General features: G+C 42.0%; 1 protein-coding gene across 7 annotated transcripts in view; it reads right to left on the bottom strand.

The window, feature by feature from the left end:
* The window catches only part of UNC5D (unc-5 netrin receptor D), a 585,082-nt gene that overhangs the window by 114,475 nt on the left and 450,428 nt on the right, over positions 1-20,179 (bottom strand). For 4 of the 7 annotated variants that reach the window (XM_051833981.2, XM_051833975.2, XM_002709540.5 and 1 more), the window contains exons 5-7: positions 6,644-6,824; positions 5,649-5,816; positions 3,736-3,900 (exon numbers count right to left, since the gene is read on the bottom strand). In XM_051833981.2, coding sequence (XP_051689941.1) covers positions 3,736-3,900; positions 5,649-5,816; positions 6,644-6,824 — 514 coding nt within the window. The remainder of the gene's footprint in view (positions 1-3,735; positions 3,901-5,648; positions 5,817-6,643; positions 6,825-20,179) is intronic. The other 3 variants (XM_051833985.2, XM_051833998.2, XM_051833990.2) reach the window with 1 other exon arrangement.

The following is a 20,179-nucleotide window of genomic DNA, read 5'->3' as shown; positions in this document are numbered from 1 at the left end:
AAGAGTTTATTCAGTAAATCAAAGCCAAAGCCACTGCCTGAACCATGGCCTTGAGTAACTCTGAGAAAGAGTAAGCTAACTCAACTCCACAAGTACATGCACATCTGTAAGGCTTCAACTCCACTGGGCCACGGAGTGCCCAGATCTTCGGTTAGACAGTATTTCAGGTGTGTCTGTGGGGATGTTTTTGGATGAGCTTAAAATTTAAGTAGAATGTTTATGGAGCTTTTTTAACCAGTTGAAGACCTAACTAGAACAAAAGGCTTATGCAGAATAAGAAAAAATTCTCTGCTCAAACAGCCTTACCCTAAGGTATCAGATCCACCCGGTTCCATGGCGGTCTGTCACCACGCAGATACGAAATGGGACATTGGCTGTGTAAACTGCAAACTTGCCAGGTTTCATAATTGCGTCAATTTCATATAATAAATATCTCCAAACATCTCTCCGGCATCTCTTCCTCTCTCTTTGTTCCTCCTTCTCCCACACCCTCTCACTCTGTGTCCTACTGGTTCTGCTTCTTGGGAGAATCTCAGATGTTATTGTTGGAAAATTGGAAAGACACTGCACTCTCAGGGCTGATAACTCCTTTAACCTCACACACTATTCTTACTCAACTGGTAAATGCCTATACGACGATATAAATGCAAATGATGCCCACGTATCAGATAACTTATTTTACATTACAGCTAGCCACTGTCTTCATTCAGTAGCTCTTTAAGTTCAACGGATGTGGAACCCTGTTAGCAACAATCATACTCCAGTGGAAACTCACAGTCCCGACTAGGAATGTTAAAACATGACCCCAATAATATAGAACAGTCACATCTCAAAGGTATGCTTCAGAAAAATCTAGTGGTATAGAAGGGTGTTCAGAAACCCGGTCCCTTAAAGATCTTGCTCCTGAATTTGTTATTCAGTTTCCTCCCACTTAGGAAGAGATAAGGCATTGTGAAGACAAATGGTTGGTAGATGTTTACTGAGGAGCATAGCTTTTGCATCACTGAAGCTGGCACTAGGTTGTCTTGTATGACAGGACTTCAAAAAGTTCTTGGTAGATGCGTGAACCTAAATAGATTTTCAAACATTCTGTTGTATCAAAATAAACATTGTTTAAACATTTTTCCCTACAAACTTTTTGATACATTACAGTCCCTGCACTGTATCTATCACATACAGGCTACTCAGTACCCATACTAGAAAATTCACGCACTATGTCTGTGGCCTGTACATGTAACCAGGTATAAAGCAACGTACATAAACAATTCTAACTACTTATATTAAATGTAAACCTGGGAAACTGATGGTTCAGGGCTGCACTGGTGGGTCCCGCGAGCTCATGTCTAAAGGTACACATGGCCGTGTTCCTTATCTCAACTTCTGTGGCAGAGCAGGAAGATCCGGTCAGGCTAGATGCCATCTCACCTGCTGTGGCCCTCAAGAACCACCATGATGAAACAGAGAAACGATGATTGCCATGGCTTTCCTGACAAGCCTTGGTGCCCTACACTGGAGACCTGCGACCCCTCTGAGGTTCTGCCACACCAGCATCCTTTCCACGGAGCCTCATTAGAAACCCCAAGATGCTCTTACTCAGAAATTGGTCATTCTTGAGTCTACTACCCTCTCATCTGTTGACAGATTAATATTCTCTTCTCTTCACCCAAAAACCTTATCCTTGTCATTTTGACTTGGCATTAGGGACAGACACCAAGTTTTGCTAACAGTAATAATGGTTTATTTTAATATACTCGTCATTTGAACCAGTATTAACCATGTAGATTTATTTGAAAATACAATATTTAGCATGTGCTTGCTTTCAAGGGTATCCAAACACATGACTGCAGAAAAGTTAAGTCCAGCCTAGGTGTTTCCTCCACCCTGTCATCTACTAGATAAAAAGCAACAAACACCCTTGAAATTATTAAAAAAAAAAAAAAAAAAAACTTGAGACATTGTGCTTTTTTCAGGGTATTTCACATGGAATTTTCCAAGAAAGACACCTACCTCAAGAGCATACCTAGGAGGGTACTTCCAACAGTTCATGAAGAAATGAAATTGAAAAATGTTTATTTTGATGTAAAAAACTTTTGAAGCCCATGCAGTTTTTTTTTTTCATGAACTTTTTGAAGAACCCTTGTATGCATGGATTTCAATTTTCCTTTGCACCAAAACAACCTTATCTTGTAACTCCATTTTCTACTGACTTTTTCATGTCCCCTCATTTAGCCTCCGTCTCCTGTTTTTCAGGACCCAAGCAAAATCAATACACTTAGCTCAAGCAAGCAGAGGAACAAAGAAGGGATTAATATTTACTGAGCACCTACAGTATGCTAGGAAAGATTCCAATATAAGTTGGGTTTTCATCTAGTCTTCACAGAAATTCAGAGTGGGAATCATTTTTGGTATCTACAGTCAGAGAAATGAGGCAGTGAAGTGGCTGCCCCAGGGTTTCAAGGCTAATAAAGAACAGCACCAAGAGCTGGCACTGTGGTGTAGTGGGCTAAGCCTCTGCCTGCGGTGCCAGCACCCCATATGGGCACCAGTTCTAGTCCCAGCTGCTCCTCTTCTGATCCAGCTCTCTGCCTTTTGCCTGGGAAAGCAAAGACATCCTAAGTGCTTGGGCCACCGGAAGAAGCTCATGGCTCAGCTCCAGCCATTGTGGCTATTTGGGCAGTGAACCACAGGATAAAAGACCTTTCTCTTTATCTTTCCCTTTCGGAAACTCTGCCTCTCAAATAAATAAATGAAATCTTAAAAAAAAAATCAAAACTTGCCCTTCTTCCACCCTTTTTCACCCTTCTGAACCTTGCAGCTCAGGCAGCCACTTGGAAATGGTGACAGCAGCATCTCAGGAACACAGCAAAGGCTGGGGAGATTTGAAATGACTCCTGTTTGATCCCAGCCCCCGGCTCCTCAGGAGTCTGCCTGCCTGCCTTCTCCACGTGGAAGACACAGCTCTAATACATGCTCCTTGCCACATCACCATGGCCTCTGAAGGTTTATTCAATGCCTTTCAGGGCTGCAAAATTCTGGGAGAACTTTAAGGATTCTGAAACTGATAGTTTCATCCAAGTGAAACATAATCTTAAGTCCTAAAAGGATACTCTAAACTACTTCCTTAAGTAATTTCTCTTTAAAAAACAGGCCTGATGCTATGGCGTAGCAGGTAAAGCTGCCGCCTGCAGTGCCGGCAACCCACATGGGCACCTGTTTGAGTCTCGGCTGCTCCACTTCTGATCCAGCTCTCTGCTACGGCCTGGGAAAGCAGAAGAAGGTCCAAGTACTTGGGGTCCATGTACCCACGTGGGAGACCCGGAAGAAGCTCCTGGCTCCTGGCTTTGGATTGGCTCAGCTCTGACCATTGCAGCCATCCGGGGAGTGAACCAGCGGATGGAAGACCACTCTCTTTGTCTCTCCCTCTGCCTGCCTCTCCTTTTCTCTCTGTGTTACTCGTACTTTCAAATAAACAAACACATCTTTAAAACAACAAGAAAACATTATATATCATTAAGTGTATGCATTTATAGAACTCACAGTGATACAGTATTTAAAATTACTCCCTTCAAAACATGCTTGTCTACTTTCTACACTTTCCACCCATCTCCTTTTGTTCTCGAGGATCCCACCTTCTGCTAACTACTGCGACTGAATGAATGGCGGTGGCCTTCTTTCTTGGAACCTGTGAGTGTGTGGATATCATGACAGGCACTGAGGATGCTACAGAGAAGTTACCTAGAATGCAGAGCCCGTCTGTGCAGTTCTCCGACTCCTGGCTCAGACCTTCGCAGAATTTGCCCCCATTCCTCGGGGGTGGTGCTGTGCACTCCCGGATGCGCAAGTGCTCACACTCTGGGCTGCAGACCGACCATTCGCTCCACAGTTCCCAGCTCCCATCCACTTCAAAGGGAAACAAAAAGCCATCATTAGAATGGATGTGGCAGCAGCTGAGAGACTTACCCCAGGACAGCTGTTTTTCTTAGAGCTGATTTTAAAGAAATCACCCCAAATCAAAAACAAAATAATAAATCCATTTATTTTCTCTCTATGGTTTCTTTCCTAAAGAGATAGGCTAACAGCAATGGTGGTGTAATTTTCTTGCTATCTGAGGAGGAGACCATTACTGAATATAGGCAAGCATTTGAATCACCAGTACCTGAGGCTGGCTAATAATGTCATTATCAGTTCTTTCCCAGTCTTTCCTGCCCATGCATCTTAGAGGGACAGTTGAACAGTGTGCAGTGCCCACTGGTAACCAGCCACTTTCTTGTGGGTGACAGTTTAGAGCAAAAAGTAAAATGGACCATATTTAAGCCCTAAAAGTGCCTGAACAATATAAATTTAAACCCAAATGTATCAATAATATTAAACTAAAAGAGGTCAGTCAAACCCCAAGACACCAGGACTTACATAAATAGAATTTCTTGGATCATGGATTCCTGCTCTATGTAGAAATGAACAAACGATTTAATTCTAGTAAAAACTAACCCCAGAGAGTATGCCAGATGTTTGAGGCAATTGTCCCATGACCTCCTAGGAATAGTTCAACCACGCTTATATGGGTCAAGATATTGCGATTTTTAAACTAAAGCATTAGTCAAGAGTTGGATAAAAAAATCGAATGTGATATAAAATGTCAGAGACTGTATCATGGATCTATCAATTTATTGACTGAGCAAACTGGGCAAATCAGTGAGTCCCATTTTATCATTTCCGTTGACTGGGGAAAATCAAACTCACAACACAGAGTTCAGTGTTACACTTTTAAAAGCAACTTGCACAGTACTTGGCACATAGTAAGCACTCAATAAAAGTTATTGAATCTGAGTCCAAAATGAAACTCCAAGACTATGCAGCTGGAGAGCACTTTCATGTTAGCTCTGAGTGGAACTAAATTTGAAATAAGCCATGAGGCTCTTGTCCAGTGTTCTTGGAGTTACTTTTCCATACTGCATGTGAGATCCAGGGCCAATTTTTTTTCTCAGTAGGAGGATATGCTTTCCATAGAGAAAGTCATCTTCCACCCCATTGATTTCTCTTTGAATAAAGTGGGTTATAGCCAGCAAGAGAGGAACAAAAGAACTTATAGAAGCCATATTTGGTGTATAAGGTTTCTCTGTTTAGAAAGGAAGGAAAATGCAGCCCAAATGTAAACTGCAGATGCTGTGACAATGTGCAATCTCTGCCAGCTGTATAGTAAACAAACACACAGCGAGAACTGACAAGCTTAGATGACTGGCTTCTGGGGGTAACAGGTCAGGTGTGGGTACCTGCTCTTTTGTGCAACTCACCCAAACCCTGCTGACTATTATACAAATGCATGCATGCCACCAAAATGGGAGAACCCAAGGACAGAAGGGGAATGGCTCAGCCCCACCCAACACACACAGGATTATAGTACTTCTAAGAATTTGGCTTACTGATGGTGAATATTTGGTGCCATTGGAGTAGAAAAAAAAAGTCCCCAAACCCTGCATAGAGGTACCTCATCCATGTTCTTGTTGACAAAATGAGTTCCACATCAGCACCTTGGACAGAGGCTCTGCCCTAGAGATTGACTTGGGAAAGGAAGGTGCTACTGATTGCCTCCCACCAGCTTGCTAGTGTTGCTGGATCAGAAGGGAAAAGGGAATCTGTATATATCTCACCAGGACAAAGGGAGGTGCAGGTTATTTTCTGCACTGACATTCCCTCACAAAAGGCCCCACCATTGAGAGGAGCCGGGTTGGTGCAGGTCCGGGAGCGTTTCTGCCATCCTCTCCCACAGCGGACATTGCAGGCTGACCACTCTGTCCAGGAAGACCAGCCTCCATTCACTGAGAGACAAAGATGGGGAGGGGGAGAAAACAAGGAGAGAGGTTTTTACTGATTGCCTACTATGTGCAAGCCACTGTGCCAGGTGTTGTGAGTTGGGCATCTGGAGACCAAGAGACTGCAGAGCCCAACGAGGCAAAGGTAGGGCTTACCTCATCTGCCTCTCAGTCCACTCATCCACAGTAAGAGGGACACACAGAGAATGGGCTTTGCAGTGTAGTTAGGAAAAATAGAAAGGACTTATCATCAGATCTCTAAAACACTGGAAAATTCAGCGTATATGAAGAAAATATCAGCATTTGAATTTCTACAACTTCAAAAATAAATCCCAGGGCTTTTCTATTGTGGCAGGAGATGCCTTTACTTAAATAGCCAGGAACTTCTCTTATACAATACCTGAGATATTCAGCAAATAGTAATATTTGTTTCTGGTGAATTTCATATGCCAAGAGCTGAAGCATCTGACAGCAGGTCTGGGAAGGCTGAGAGTGGATGCTGGCTTTGTTGAGGGGTGGGAAGCAGAAGTTACTCACCTCAACTCTTCAAATATAAACACAATGGAGGAAAATAAACAGCCTTTTTAAAATCATTTTTCAGAGAAACTGGAAATGTCACTGACTATCTCACGGAAGTCTAATATTGGATGCAACAGCGAATACCTTCATAGCAATGGGATGTGTTCTTGCCTGCCAGCTGGGGGAGGCAGGCAGCAGATGACCCCTGGGGTCCTTGCAGGTCTAAGCATTGAAGGTTTTGATAAAGCACACCTCCCTTGACTTCCCTGCTATCTGCCCTCCCCTTCCATTCCTGGCCTTTGGGCTGGTCTTACCATAGACCACCACAGTGGCGGACAGACTCCTCCTCTTGGCCACAATGTTGGCTGCCATGCAGGTGTAATTCCCAGAGTCCGAGAGCCGTGCCTGCCTGATGATGAGGTTATGGTCAGCCCTGGTGTCAATGTTCTCATCTTGTTCAGAGTCAATGGGCTCCTCATTTTTCAGCCACTCCACCTATAGGAAGAGAGCCACGTGGATATGCCTTGAAACAACATAAGAACGTCTACCTGGACTTGGAAGTGTGCAAGAGGGATGAATCGCAAACACAGAGGGACAGGAACAATTTTTCCTTTATTTCATAGCCTTTCCTCCCTTTTATTGAGTGAATGTGGTAATACTCAGGAAATTGGTACTTAACAATCTGGAAGCAGGAAAAGAACCCAAGCATTCTATTGACTTTGACCTATTTTCTAAAAATGCACTGGGACAGAGAAAAGAGGTGACTGCAATTAGGTCATTTCATTAGAACGCTGATGATGATGATATTTCAGTAGCTGTTCTAAAACAGAGCTCAGAAAATCAACACCTACATGCTGAACTTGTACTTTGTAGGGAGAGGATATATTATTTGATAAGGTTTCTAGTCCATATGTTTGCATTTAAGCAAGTTTTTAAAGGTGTGAGAACTTATAACTTCCATAGAGATTTCAGAAATGATAGGCACATCCATCAAAGGCCTATGCTCTCTAGATTTGCAGGGATGTTTCTGTGGCAATCAGCTGTGCTGCTCCTCCAATGATTCACCTAAGCTCTGAGTTAGGCACCTGACAAATTCAAGGCCACGCCTGTCTTCAGAAGGAGCGCATCACCATCCTTTGAGTGAGGGCTATTCTCATCTCTTTCATTTTCTCCTGGGCTTGTTCCTAGAGAAGTGACTTTCTTTCCACCAGAATCCTATCCTTAATGCAAAGTTCTCTACCTTGAAATCACAAATTAGACTCAGATGCAAGTGTCTCCACCCGTGTGGAGATGGTGCCATCCCCTGCTCCCCTCCCCACCTCCCCAGTCTATCATGCACCCCAGTGTCCCTGGATCTGTCTTCTGCTTCCCCGTCGAAAAACATTCCCATTCTCTAGTGCCATCTTGGTCGCATGAGACACATCAGTTGTTTGACAATAACCATTTAGCCCTAGTTACCAGCATATGTAAAATAGTAATTTAACAGACACATAAAACCCTGAATTCATCACAGACAACACCGGCAGTGACGATTCCGCAGAGACATAACACAGAATCATAGGCATTGGGGGGTATTTTGTCACACTCTGCTCACCATCTGCATAGCTAATTGAAAGTTGGTTTTAGAATAAGATGCCTCATTTCATTTTGTGTTTAAATCTAAAGAATTCTAATTTATCACCAATAAATAAGAGGCATCTGTTATATAGCAACTTAGCAATTATTTGTTGGTCCCTATAAAAAGGAATTTATTTACCCAAAGGAAATCTATAATGTTCTTTCAATACCTACCCCAAGCGCCATGCCATTAATGAGAGTTTAGATGTAAAGAATACAAATTTTTCCCCAGAAGAGGTCAATTTGAGAAAATAAAATGGCAATCACATAGCCTGTTGAGAATGCCTGAGAAGTTCAGTAAAACATAAAAAGATGTGAAAGTGCAGGGGTACAGGGTCTTAAGACGCCAGTCTCATGATCAACTCCAGGAGGTCCGAAGGGCATCACTATGGACCAGTTTCACCTGTAGGCACTAATGATGACGCAGATCCAATCAGAAGGCTCTGTTTACCAAAGCAGGCAATGGAACTGATCTTTTTTAAAGACTGATTTGTTTATTTGAAAGGCAGACAGAGGAGAGACAGACAGAGTGTGTGCATCCACTTTCAGGTTCACTCCCCAAATGCCCACATCTTTGGCTGGGCCAGGTGGAAGCCAGGTCAGGAAATCATCTCAGGTCTCCTGTGTAGGGGACGTGGACTCATGTGCTAGTACTCATGTTCCATCATGTGCTGCCTTCTCAAGCTCATTAGCAGAAAGCTGGATCTGAAGTGGAGCAGCCAGCACTCAAACGAGATGCTCCAGATATGGGATGTAGGTATACTATATACTACAACACCTGCCCTAGAACTGATTTTATAACATACCTGAAAAATAGCTTGGAACACAGTGTCTTCAATTCTCCACTAACAGTATACATTTCAGAGTCATTCATTAATTATTTAGAGACTGAAGCTAAGGGAATCCCAGCACCTGGAAATCCAAGAAAGCTTTCCTAAAGGAATTTTGGCCAAGTGGAAATTAAGACTATAGTCACCAAGTGGAGATTTGGTTTCAAATGGCAAACTACCCACACATACAATATAGACTAGGCCAACAATCTGGGAAGATATTTGCCATTGATCCAATACCTAATAGTTTAATAATATAAATGATATGAGTAAAAATAATATAAATAGTTCAAGTTCTCATAAAAGTTGATGATAAAAATCCATTCCTAAGTATGGCATAAGGATGAACATATAGTTGATTGGAAACAAAAACAAACTCAGGCAGGCATTATGGAATAGCATGTTAAGTTGCTGCTTGGGACACACACATCCCATGTCAGAATGTCTGGTTCTGATCCCTGATATTCCGAGTTTCTGATCCAGCTTCCTGCTAACGTCTCTGAGAGGCACCTATGACGGCCCGAGTGTTTGGATTCCTTCCACCCATGTGTGAGACCTTGAATGAGTTCCTAGTTCCTAGCTTTGGTCTGGATCCACCCTGGGTGCTGCAGTCATTTGGGTTGTGAACCAGTGAATGGAAGATCTCTATTTCCTTCTCACTGTGTTACTCCATCTTCCAAGTGAATAAACCTTAAAAAACAACAACCAAACAACCACATGAAAACTAAGCAATTAAATCAATATTCTATACCACTAATATTAAAAATGTTACATCACAATATAAAGAGATTTTTCCTATCAGAATATCAGAGATTAAAGCCTCTCTCTCTCACTTTGTTTAATGGTTTCTTTCCTTTGGTTTTGCTGACAGTGCAAACCATACTTCAATTCGCCAGCTACCACTCTGTCACCTCCTTTTCGGAACTTTTACACTAAGTAGCCTCTTACCTGAGAGGTCTGTCTGCTACTTCCATTCCTGCTGCTATGGTTTATTCTTTATAATGACCTAAAATCCACTTCACCCCAACGCTAACACAGTGCTTCTGTGGCCTCTCTCCTTATCAGTAATCCCTTCTCAGTCTACACCAGTCCTGCGGGACTCCTTCCTGTTCCAGAAAGCTCAAAGCAAGTTCCAACCTCAGGACAGTAATACCTGCCGATCCCTCTTCCCACAGGTATCCCATGGCTCATCTGTACTTTGCAGCCAAGTGTCAGATCGGATCTCATCAGAGAGGCCTGGCCTAGTAACACTTTCTAAAGTAGTAAGCCTCCTGCTTTTCTCCCACTTTGCTTCAATTTTCTTCTTAGCTCTTATCTCAATTTGATAGTCTTGCAGATGCAAGAGCACTTCAAAAATCTACAAAAATGTGATTGAAAGGCAATTTCATTTTGGAGTAAAAAAATTACAAATCTATGCCTAGTTTTTGTCATAATAGGCATTTCCATGAACTTTATGAAGCCCACTTGTAGAAACGTTATTGATTTTTGTCACTATAAATAATCCCAGGAACTTTGAAAAATAAAGTGTTCAGGATACAAGTGAGCATTTAACCACAATATTATCTTTGGTACCAAAAATAAAAGAAAGAGCAAGTGCAGTAGATGTTTGACTTGGTGGTCAATATGCCCACATCCTACAGCGCCTGGGCTTGGTTCCTGGTTCTGTCTTCTGAGTCCAGCTTCTGGCTAATGTAGACTCTGGGAGATATGGGTTGTGTTTCAGGCTGCTGGCCTCATCACTGCAGGCATGTAGGGAATGAAACAGGGACTGGGGGAGTGTGCGAGCTCTGTCTGCCTTTAAAGAAAAATAAAAAATTAAATTCAAAAATTAAAAAGAAAAAGCATGTCAAAGCAATATGCAAATAATACAGCTGTGTTTAATAAATTGTGATTCAACAACATGAGCTAATATCCTATAGGCATGAGAAGCTATAATTTCAACTAGTAAAAACATTAGATCCTCAGAAAACATGAAAGAATCAAAATACAAAATTGTATATTTAGTGTTTTCACAAATTTTTAAAGCAGAAAAAATCATAAATATATATTTGTGATATATATATTCATATCACACACCCACACACACATATATTTACCAAAAATATAAGTAGGAAATGCAAGATGTTCATAGGGTTCTTAAGTAGGGGCAACTGCTCTGTTCTTCCTGGTAGCTAATTTTGGCATATTTAAGGAAAAGTTTTATTAATCTGAAAAATATCACTTTTGGTTGGAAGCAATGAAAAATTTTTTATTTCTCATGTAGCATGGTGATGTTCAAATTTATATTTAGCCATAGTATGCTTTTTCAGTTCAAAGTTTTATCAAAAAGCCCCAAAAGATAAATGAGGAATAAACAGGGAAATATTTTATGATGGATGTGGAAGTGAGGGTTTTGAGCCAGGGATATTAGCTATCCAGACCTGCATTAACTTGGTCACCCCAGGCCTACTGCTTGCATATCTCCAGAGGAGAAGGTTCATATCCCTGCCAGTCTAGGTTGATGATGACTTTGAGAGATACAGAGTGCTCAACCTGGGCTACCATCTGAGCTGGCCCTGCTCAGCAACCTCTCCTCCACTCACGCACACATGAGTGTTTGTAGGCTCCATATATTCACGGTACACTTAGTGTTTATGGTGTCATGACTGCGGTCCATCAATGCAATGATGGCTATAAAAAACCAGCACATGAGTAGACCCCTAACTGTGGATCTCTTTTTCATTTGTAACCTAATAGTTTATCCATTTAACTGATGGCAGCATCTTTATGAGGACATCAGTTTGGTATTTTCAGGGCTTATAAAAGTGACAAATTGTGCTCGGATTTATGCTTTTGAGAGAAACTTTAAAACATTTTCGATGAGCTAAGTGCTCCTAATGTACAACAGTTTAATAAATATGATAGAAAAAATATCCCCACACATACACATTCCTGACACCAGCAGTCACAAACTCAGATGTTCCCGGGGGCCAGGAGGTAACAAATTAGTGAAGTGGCGCTGGGTTCAAGACATGCACGTGCCTTGCCTGCATATCAAACATGGACTATTCTTCATTTGCTCAAAGGAATGAGCTCATGCTCATTTTTCTTAAAAAATGTGGCACTTTCTGTCTCTTGTTTTCCAACTTTAGACAGAGATTTTTAAGTTGATAGTGTGTTGAAACAAGACAATGAACCATTTTTGCATAGCAGTCTGTTTTGCTTAAATATAACAAGGTGGTCTTCTATGCAATAGTTAGCCTCAGCAGCAGCAATTATGGGAAAGTGGTGTTGTGGCAAAATGTAGATGAAAAGATCCTTGCAAGTGTCCAGGCACTGGTCAGGGTTAGACCATCATCAACATATGAGCGTACAGGCCCAGCACAGCCAGATCTATTTTTCACAACAAGCCTAAGGTGTGCATTTAATGTAGTATTTCTCCTTTCTTACATGATGGTTCGTATGTTATAAAATGAACTGGAAAGGCCAAGCAAAAAAGGTCTACCACCTAAATACAGATTTGCCCAATACAAGATACCACCTTTATGACCCATAATGAGTGTTTGATGAAGAAAAGTTGAATGGTCTTTATGGAAGTGAATTCCTTCCCCAGACACCCAAAATGCAATGGCTCACATGTGTTACTTCCTACTCCATGGCTCTCTCATGAAGTGATGGGTAAACATCAAAGACCTTTTGAGCCTATACACAATATTCTAGAAGAATTAGGGTATGCACATCTGCTGAGATGAGAAAATATTTTACAAGAAGTTGCCAATACTGGAAATCCCTAATAAGGCTCCTAAAAAATGCAACACAAATTTTCTAATTAGCATTAATGGATCAATGCATTGACCACTTCTAGGCTAACAGGCATTTGCATCCAAATGACCTCTTGCCACCAGGTCATCTCTTTGACCAAGAGGCTGAACATCTCTGCAGGTAGTCAGAGGCACTCCCCCTGCAGAGATACTATTCCTCATTGGGTTTCTACTTGTTTGATTCAGATGGACAATCCCAGTTAGGACATGTGAAGAAACTCATTACTCAGAGGTAATGAGTTTATGGGTGTTCAGGAGGCTGGCATTCATGAGCACAGTGCTATGTACAGATGGTCTGCAATTTGTAGATTTTTCCAGTTTATAAACAAATCTGGAGAAGCAGAACATCAAATACAATTAGACTTCATGCCAGACAGCAAGTTCCAGGTTTGCTGGGGACAGAAGGTGGGCAAGTAACGAACCAGTGGGTTTTTCTCACCAACAGGCGCATGATGTAATAAGATGGGGAGGGAGCCTCCCTTGGAAGAGAGACAGATTGATGCTTTGTGGGAGACTTGGTAGCCAGAGACCTGGGTTACATATGAATAGGTTTGGACTGAGTCATAAAATTTCACATTTTCAGGGCCGGCGCCGCGGCTCCACCTAGCAGCGCTGGCACACCGGGTTCTAGTCCTGGTCGGGGCGCCGGATTCTGTCCCGGTTGCCCCTCTTCCAGGCCAGCCCTCTGCTGTGGCCAGGGAGTGCAGTGGAGGATGGCCCAGGTGCTTGGGCCCTGCACCCCATGGGAGACCAGGAAAAGCACCTGGCTCCTGGCTCCTGCCATCGGATCAGCGCGGTGCGCCGGCCGCAGCGCGCCGGCCGCGGCGGCCATTGGAGGGTGAACCAACAGCAAAGGAAGACCTTTCTCTCTGTCTCTCTCTCTCTCACTGTCCACTCTGCCTGTCAAAAAAAAAAATTTTCACATTTTCAAACCTTTTGTCAAATATCTCTATGTTTGGATATAAATAAACCTATACCTAAATGGTTATTTCCACCAGATCATACAGGAGAATTCTCACACTCCTGTTTTTGTTTATTCTATTCCAGAAAATGAGGAGAAGGTGAGGGGTGTCATAAACTCATTATAAACACAAAACATTAAAAAAAACCTGGTCAAGAAAGAAAAGAAAGCCACTCTATTAGACCTGCCTTCTTCCCAAGTAGGATCCCAAGCTCCTTGACCTTTGAATTCTTGAGAGGATCAGCCTTGAACTCTCCCTTGATACATCCCATAGAAAGTGGCAATGAGGACCATTTAGGGATATTGTCTACCACTCGCTCCTTTCCCTCAATTCCAGTCCCCTCTCTCTTGGAATTTGCTGGGCTCACTGTTCATATACGTGTGACCCCAGCTTCTCTAGTCATTGACCTGGTGTTTGTGATCATTTTCTGTTTGTGCTAGTCCTTGGCAAGGCTCTACAAAAACATGCACAGGATTTTAAATCTTAGATCTGAAGATGTTCAATGGTACTTGTTGAGTAAAGGTTCTAGACCAAATTTCTGTCCATGTAGATTTAGACACAGACACACAGACACATACCCTTCAAACCAAATTTGAGGAGTTGGGTCAAAGGAGGGAGATATGATTTTTTGCTTTAGCTTCCAGAGTTGAGAATACACATGATCTAGAAGAGCAACATTTCTGGTACAGTTGTTTTTAAATACATTCTGAGGCACACTAGTATTTCATGATGCTTTCTTTTAAAAAAAATATTTGAAAGGCAGAGCATCAGAGAGAGAGAGAGACAGACAGACAGGGAGAAAGAGAGAGAGAGAGAGAGAGGGAGAAAGAGATGTTCCTTTCACTGGTTTGATTCACAAATGCTCACAACAGCTAGGAGCCAGGATCCCAATTTTAACCGCTTTTTACCATCATCCCACCACTCACCAGATTCGGGGATACTGATCCTAGACTCTTTGGAAAACTATATTGAAATACAGAGATTTATCACCATAATTTGAAAAATATGTTTGGTGTTTTTCTGATCATTCCTAAGGAAGAACTGAAAATATTCTTGGCAATGGAAACCCTGCCGAATAAAGGTGTTGTATTACAGAAAGATTACTCAAAGGAGTAGGATCAAGGGAACACACCCGTCCCATTTATGCTATACTCAGGTGTCACTTCAGAAGTGACCTGAGTAATATTGATATAAAATTATTCAATCTTTTTTCCATGTATAACTCTTGAGAAATTATGCTGTGCCTCTCCTGGTTATCCACTGTTTTATTCTGCTTTTTGGCAATGAGTAGAAATGAGTGGAACAAGTGATCCATGAAATCTTGCTATGATGGTGTAGCCTGCAGTCAACATATTTAAGATGGGCAGTTAGAGCTAAGACAACTGGGTGATTTATGAGAATGTATTTGCCTTTTCAGGAGAGGAGATGGGCATTTCTTTCTTTTGTCTGTATTGGGCATCCTCATTCTGAGGACATGTCAGCCATCTTGTGACCATGGCCAAAATAGATAGGAAATTACAGAACACTAGTCACTGACTTTACGCCCCCAAGTGAACACATTGCTATCCTATTCTTTATCTTACCTGATCCTTATAATTCCAAAGTAAACCAAGGAAATCTTATTCTTTGCATTTCACAGCATACATGGTTTTCCTAAGGCTACAGGCATGGGAAATGGTAGCACTTGCATTAGGAGGCTTTACATAATTTTGTTTTACTACAAGGCACTTGCTATTTGAACATTTTCCACAGTTTGACGCTGCCCAGTCTAGTAAGTCCTACCTGGAACTTGCCCTTCACTGAGAGTGACATTGCTCTACTAATAGTGAGGTACACCATCTTCTAATCCTGGTATTGGCCACTACTTGCTTTACTGCTTTCAGAGCCGATGTCACCTGCCATCCTCTCTCTCCTTGATAAGATTTCCTTCAAGTTATTTATAACAATATGATCATGTTTCCCCTTTTGTCTCGCTTTTCTTTCCAGACTGTATAGATTGATTTTAAAGCCACCTACACTGCAGTTTCTTCCATTTAGCTCCACTTATCTGATTATGCATCACAAAAGGAAGTCGAAATTCAGCTTAATGGTGAAACCACCTCAGCGGAACCAGGCATATGATAGAAATCCAATGATCGCCGACAGAATTGCACCCACTGGTGTAGAATGAAATGACAGACACGAGTGCCTGTGTAGAAGCCTAGATTCTGATTATGGAACTTTATGTTCTGACATCCTGCATTGCCTGTTAGCTCCATGCTGTCCTTTAACTTCTCCATTTTAGTAACAAAAGTCAGGTGCAGCCTTATGCTATCTTTTTTATTCATTTTGACAAGCAAATGGTCTCCAGGAAAGTGAACACCCTCATCCACTGTTTACTGAAACTATAACATTGTCATGAGTGAAGAATGAAGCAAGTTTACTTTAATGTAAAGTGCTCACAAGAAAGACGATCAAAGGAAAAGAGAGCATTAAACAGATGAGACATAAATATAAGAACGAGGAAGGAAACACAACCAACAGATGATTTGTAAGGGAGGGTACACACTGCCACAGGCTTTCAGCTGTGTTTCCCATAGGGTAACGGATCTCACTCTTTGCTAAGTCTCCCTTTTCTATCTTAGAAAGGAAAAGGCATTCTGCTACTGAATCCTGGATAAGGTAACACCAAGGAGAGCAAAGAAAGCTGGGTAACCCAGCTGCCTTAAGACACAGTGTAACATGCCTTTCCAATCTCAAGGATTCTTTTAGGGTGAGGGAAACTCTCTCTCAGCATTATAAAGGGTTGGCTTTCAGAAAGACTCAAATTTTCTGTATTCACAATGCTTCCCATAGACCCAGGCATGAAAATCAAGATTTAAGGTAATGGTAAGGGGATACTAGTTAGCAGTTCCTTTTTTTTTTTGACAGGCAGAGTGGATAGTGAGAGAGAGAGAGACAGAGAGAAAGGTCTTCCTTTTTACCGTTGGTTCACCCTCCGATGGTTGCCACGGCCAGCGCACCGCGCTGATTCGAAGCCGGGAGCCAGGTGCTTCTCCTGGTCTCCCATGGGGTGCAGGGCCCAAGCACTTGGGCCATCCTCCACTGCACTCCCGGGCCACAGCAGAGAGCTGGCCTGGAAGAGAGGCAACCGGGACAGAATCCGGCGCCCTGACCAGGACTAGAACCCGGTGTGCCGGAGCCACTAGGTGGAGGATTAGCCTATTGAATCGCGGTGCCGGCCAGCAGTTCCCTTTTAATGTTACTTGTTACCTAAGCATCATATACTCAAGTGCTGAGATTTTACTAAGGATTCATGCATTAAAGATCCTAAATATTCATATGCAAACTGTTTCTGAAGGCTGAGATCAGAGTTATAGAGAATGGGTAAGAATACACAAACACATATCACTTCCACACACATGCCACTTGAGAAATCAAATACATTTAGAACAAAAATGTCTCCACCAGCTACACTGAAAACTAATCCAGTAATGGTCTACAAGGAAAATGCAAGGACGGACGTGGATTAGCTCAGCTTTCATCTATTGGGTGGCTAAGAATGAATTAGCGTAATTATAAATTTATTCCAATTACAGAAGACTGGCTTATAGCATTATCAAAATGAAATCAGCAAAGTGCATGTGCATTCCAGGTAGCTGCCACTGAACTAATGGTGCTTACAAAAGTTCCCATAATCATTCAAATTGTATCTCTTTGATTAACGAATGCTGCATACATGTGTCCTTTCAGTTGACAAACATAAAGCCACCATGAAAGAAAAAAATATATTTTGAAATGAAAAAGTCATGTTTAACACAGCAACACAACTGCAACATAACCATATTCAACTCTAAAATTTCGTCTAGATAATTTATCTAGATCAGTGGTGCAGACAGTACTTTTAAATTTTAGACAGGAATTTGTATTGCCTTTAGGGTTCTCTTCAAAGTATTGATTACAAATAAAACAGACAAAACTTGTCATTACCTGCTCCAAACAAAAATTCTTTGTGCAGAGACAGTACTGTTTGGCAAGAGTGGGCTTTCATAGTGTTTATGTGTATGCATTTTGTTTTCCCATGATGAACAGAACCTGTTGCCTTTTAACCCTCGCTAATCTGGAAAGAGCAAAGCAGTGTCAAACATGTTTTGTAAAAGAGGCCAGGGATTTGCTCTTCACAGTTTATATATGAAAATATAGGCCGGTGCCGCAGCTCACTAGGCTAATCCTCCGCCTTGCGGCGCCGGCACACCGGGTTCTAGTCCTGGTCGGGGCGCCGGATTCTGTCCCAGTTGCCCCTCTTTCAGGCCAGCTCTCTGCTGTGGCCCGGGAGTGCAGTGGAGGATGGCCCAAGTGCTTGGGCCCTGCACCCGCAAGGGAGACCAGGAGAAGCACCTGGCTCCTGGCTTCGGATCAGCGCGGTGCGCCGGCCACAGCGCACTGGCTGCGGCAGCCATTGGAGGGTGAACCAATGGCAAAAGGAAGACCTTTCTCTCTGTCTCTCTCTCTCACTGTCCACTCTGCTTGTAAAAAAAAAAAAAGAAAAGAAAAGAAAAGAAAAGAAAATATAGTTCCATTTATTAAGTGAAGATTATGCATATAAATTAGCATATCTCCAACAAGAAAGGAAACAAATATGAGAGTACTCCAAAAAGCTTGTGGAAAATGGAATTAAAAAATAGTTATTTTAGTGCAAGCACAATTTGAAATGCATGTATAGAATATTCATAACACATTCTCCATGAACTTTTTGATTTCTCTCATATGCATGGATTTCAAAAAAATTTTGCATCAAAAGAAACTTATCCAAAATTTTGCAGAACCAACATATAAGAGAGATGCTCAAAACACCACGGATCAACAGAAGAAAAATGTAATTCTACTAAGAGTAAACATAAAGGTTTTACTATTACAAAGGAAAATGGGATTGATGGAGCCGGGACACAGAAAAGGGTAGGGAAAGGGAAAGAATGGAATAGAATGGGAGGAAGACTAACATTTCACTGATATTGGTGGTCTTCAATGTTTCAGGTAATATTCTGTGCTCTTTCTCATCTTTAGGTGCACATTGCTAATTACATTTTTACAGCTGAAAACTTAAATATTCAAGAATGCTCACAATACCACAATCTTAAAGAAGAAGTAACAAAATCCCTCCTTCCCCCTTCACAACCATACCTCTTGAATTCTTCACCAAATGCCCATTCTTAATCCCATTTTCTGATGGTTTCCACTCGCATCAACTAAGATGGCCCTTGCTAAGGTCACTAATTATTTATAAATTGCCACACTCAGTGTGTGAATTATTCCACACAAGGGATCTTCAAAAAGATCATAGAAATGCATAGTATAAAAATGCATGGATTTAAAAATTTTTGTGCCAAAATAAACTGTTTTTGGATTATGTGAATTTTCTGAAGAACGCTTGTACTGTTACTTGACTTCTAGGGAAAACGATGACCATTCTTTGTCCTTCCCCACTGGTTTTTGTAACACCATATATTCTCTCTTATCCCTCCAGCCACTCCTACCCTGCCTCTTATGCTAGCCTCTCCTCCTCTACTGAAACATTAAGTACTGTATTTATTTCGGTCTGAAGAACAGGCCTGTCTTCGCATCCTACCACATAGTCTCTCCCCATACAGTCTCATCCAAACTCACGTGTCACTCATGGTCACACTCCCAGTCACACACTGGACATTCTCAAAGTGACATCTTCACTTCACTGACTGAAGCTCACTGACCTTGCTGAGCTAAAGCCTCTTACAATCAGAGGCTTCCTCCGCATCTACTGTTGTGTGCTTCAAAGATACTTCACACTTAATGTCCAATTGGACTTGGAATTTTTGTTTTTCTATCAGAAATAAGAAAGGGAGAGACAGCTTCCTTACCTGATATTAAAATGCTTGAAACTTATTTGAGAAATAGGGTTCCATGGAAAAAATGTAGAGGGTTGTTGACAATTTCACATAAAAAAGAAAAAACCTACTCTTGATATAATGTAAAGAACAAATGGGAAAGCTGGCGCCGCGGCTCACTAGGCTAATCCTCTGCCTTGCGGCACCGGCACAGCGGGTTCTAGTCCCGGTTGGAGCGCCGGATTCTGTCCCTGTTGCCCCTCTTCCAGGCCAGCTCTCTGCTGTGGCCAAGAAGTGCAGTGGAGGATGGCCCAAGTGCTTGGGCCCTGCACCCCATGGGAGACCAGGAGAAGCTCCTGGCTCCTGCCATCAGATCAGCATGGTGCGCCAGCCGCGGCGGCCATTGGAGGGTGAACCAATGGCAAAAGGAAGACATTTTCTCTGTCTCTCTCTCTCACTGTCCACTCTTCCTGTCAAAAAAAAAAAAAAAAAAAAATATGGGAAAGGCAGAGTCAAGCAAAGCCAGAAGCTGTGAGATCCTTAGGAGGTGATGAAAATAATCCAAGAAGAATTTGTGGTGGTCTGAGCTGGAAGATTTATGATGTGTATATAGCAAAGAGACTTGACAGGAAGTTAGAAGATGACATAGAAAGTATAGAAATTTGTGACTGGCTTTGGATATAGGATCTAAGGAGAAGGGAACCAGATGTTGGCACCCATTATTTCTGAATTAGACAAGTGATAAAAATTTGGGGATGCTGTATTGGCTGATTTCCAAATTGCTCTCTGAGACAGAAATAA

The sequence above is a fragment of the Oryctolagus cuniculus genome, chromosome 2 (assembly GCF_964237555.1).
Source record: "Oryctolagus cuniculus chromosome 2, mOryCun1.1, whole genome shotgun sequence".
Lineage (NCBI taxonomy): Eukaryota > Metazoa > Chordata > Mammalia > Lagomorpha > Leporidae > Oryctolagus > Oryctolagus cuniculus.
Note: the sequence above shows the minus strand (reverse complement) of the source record. Positions and strands in the feature narration are given on the sequence as shown.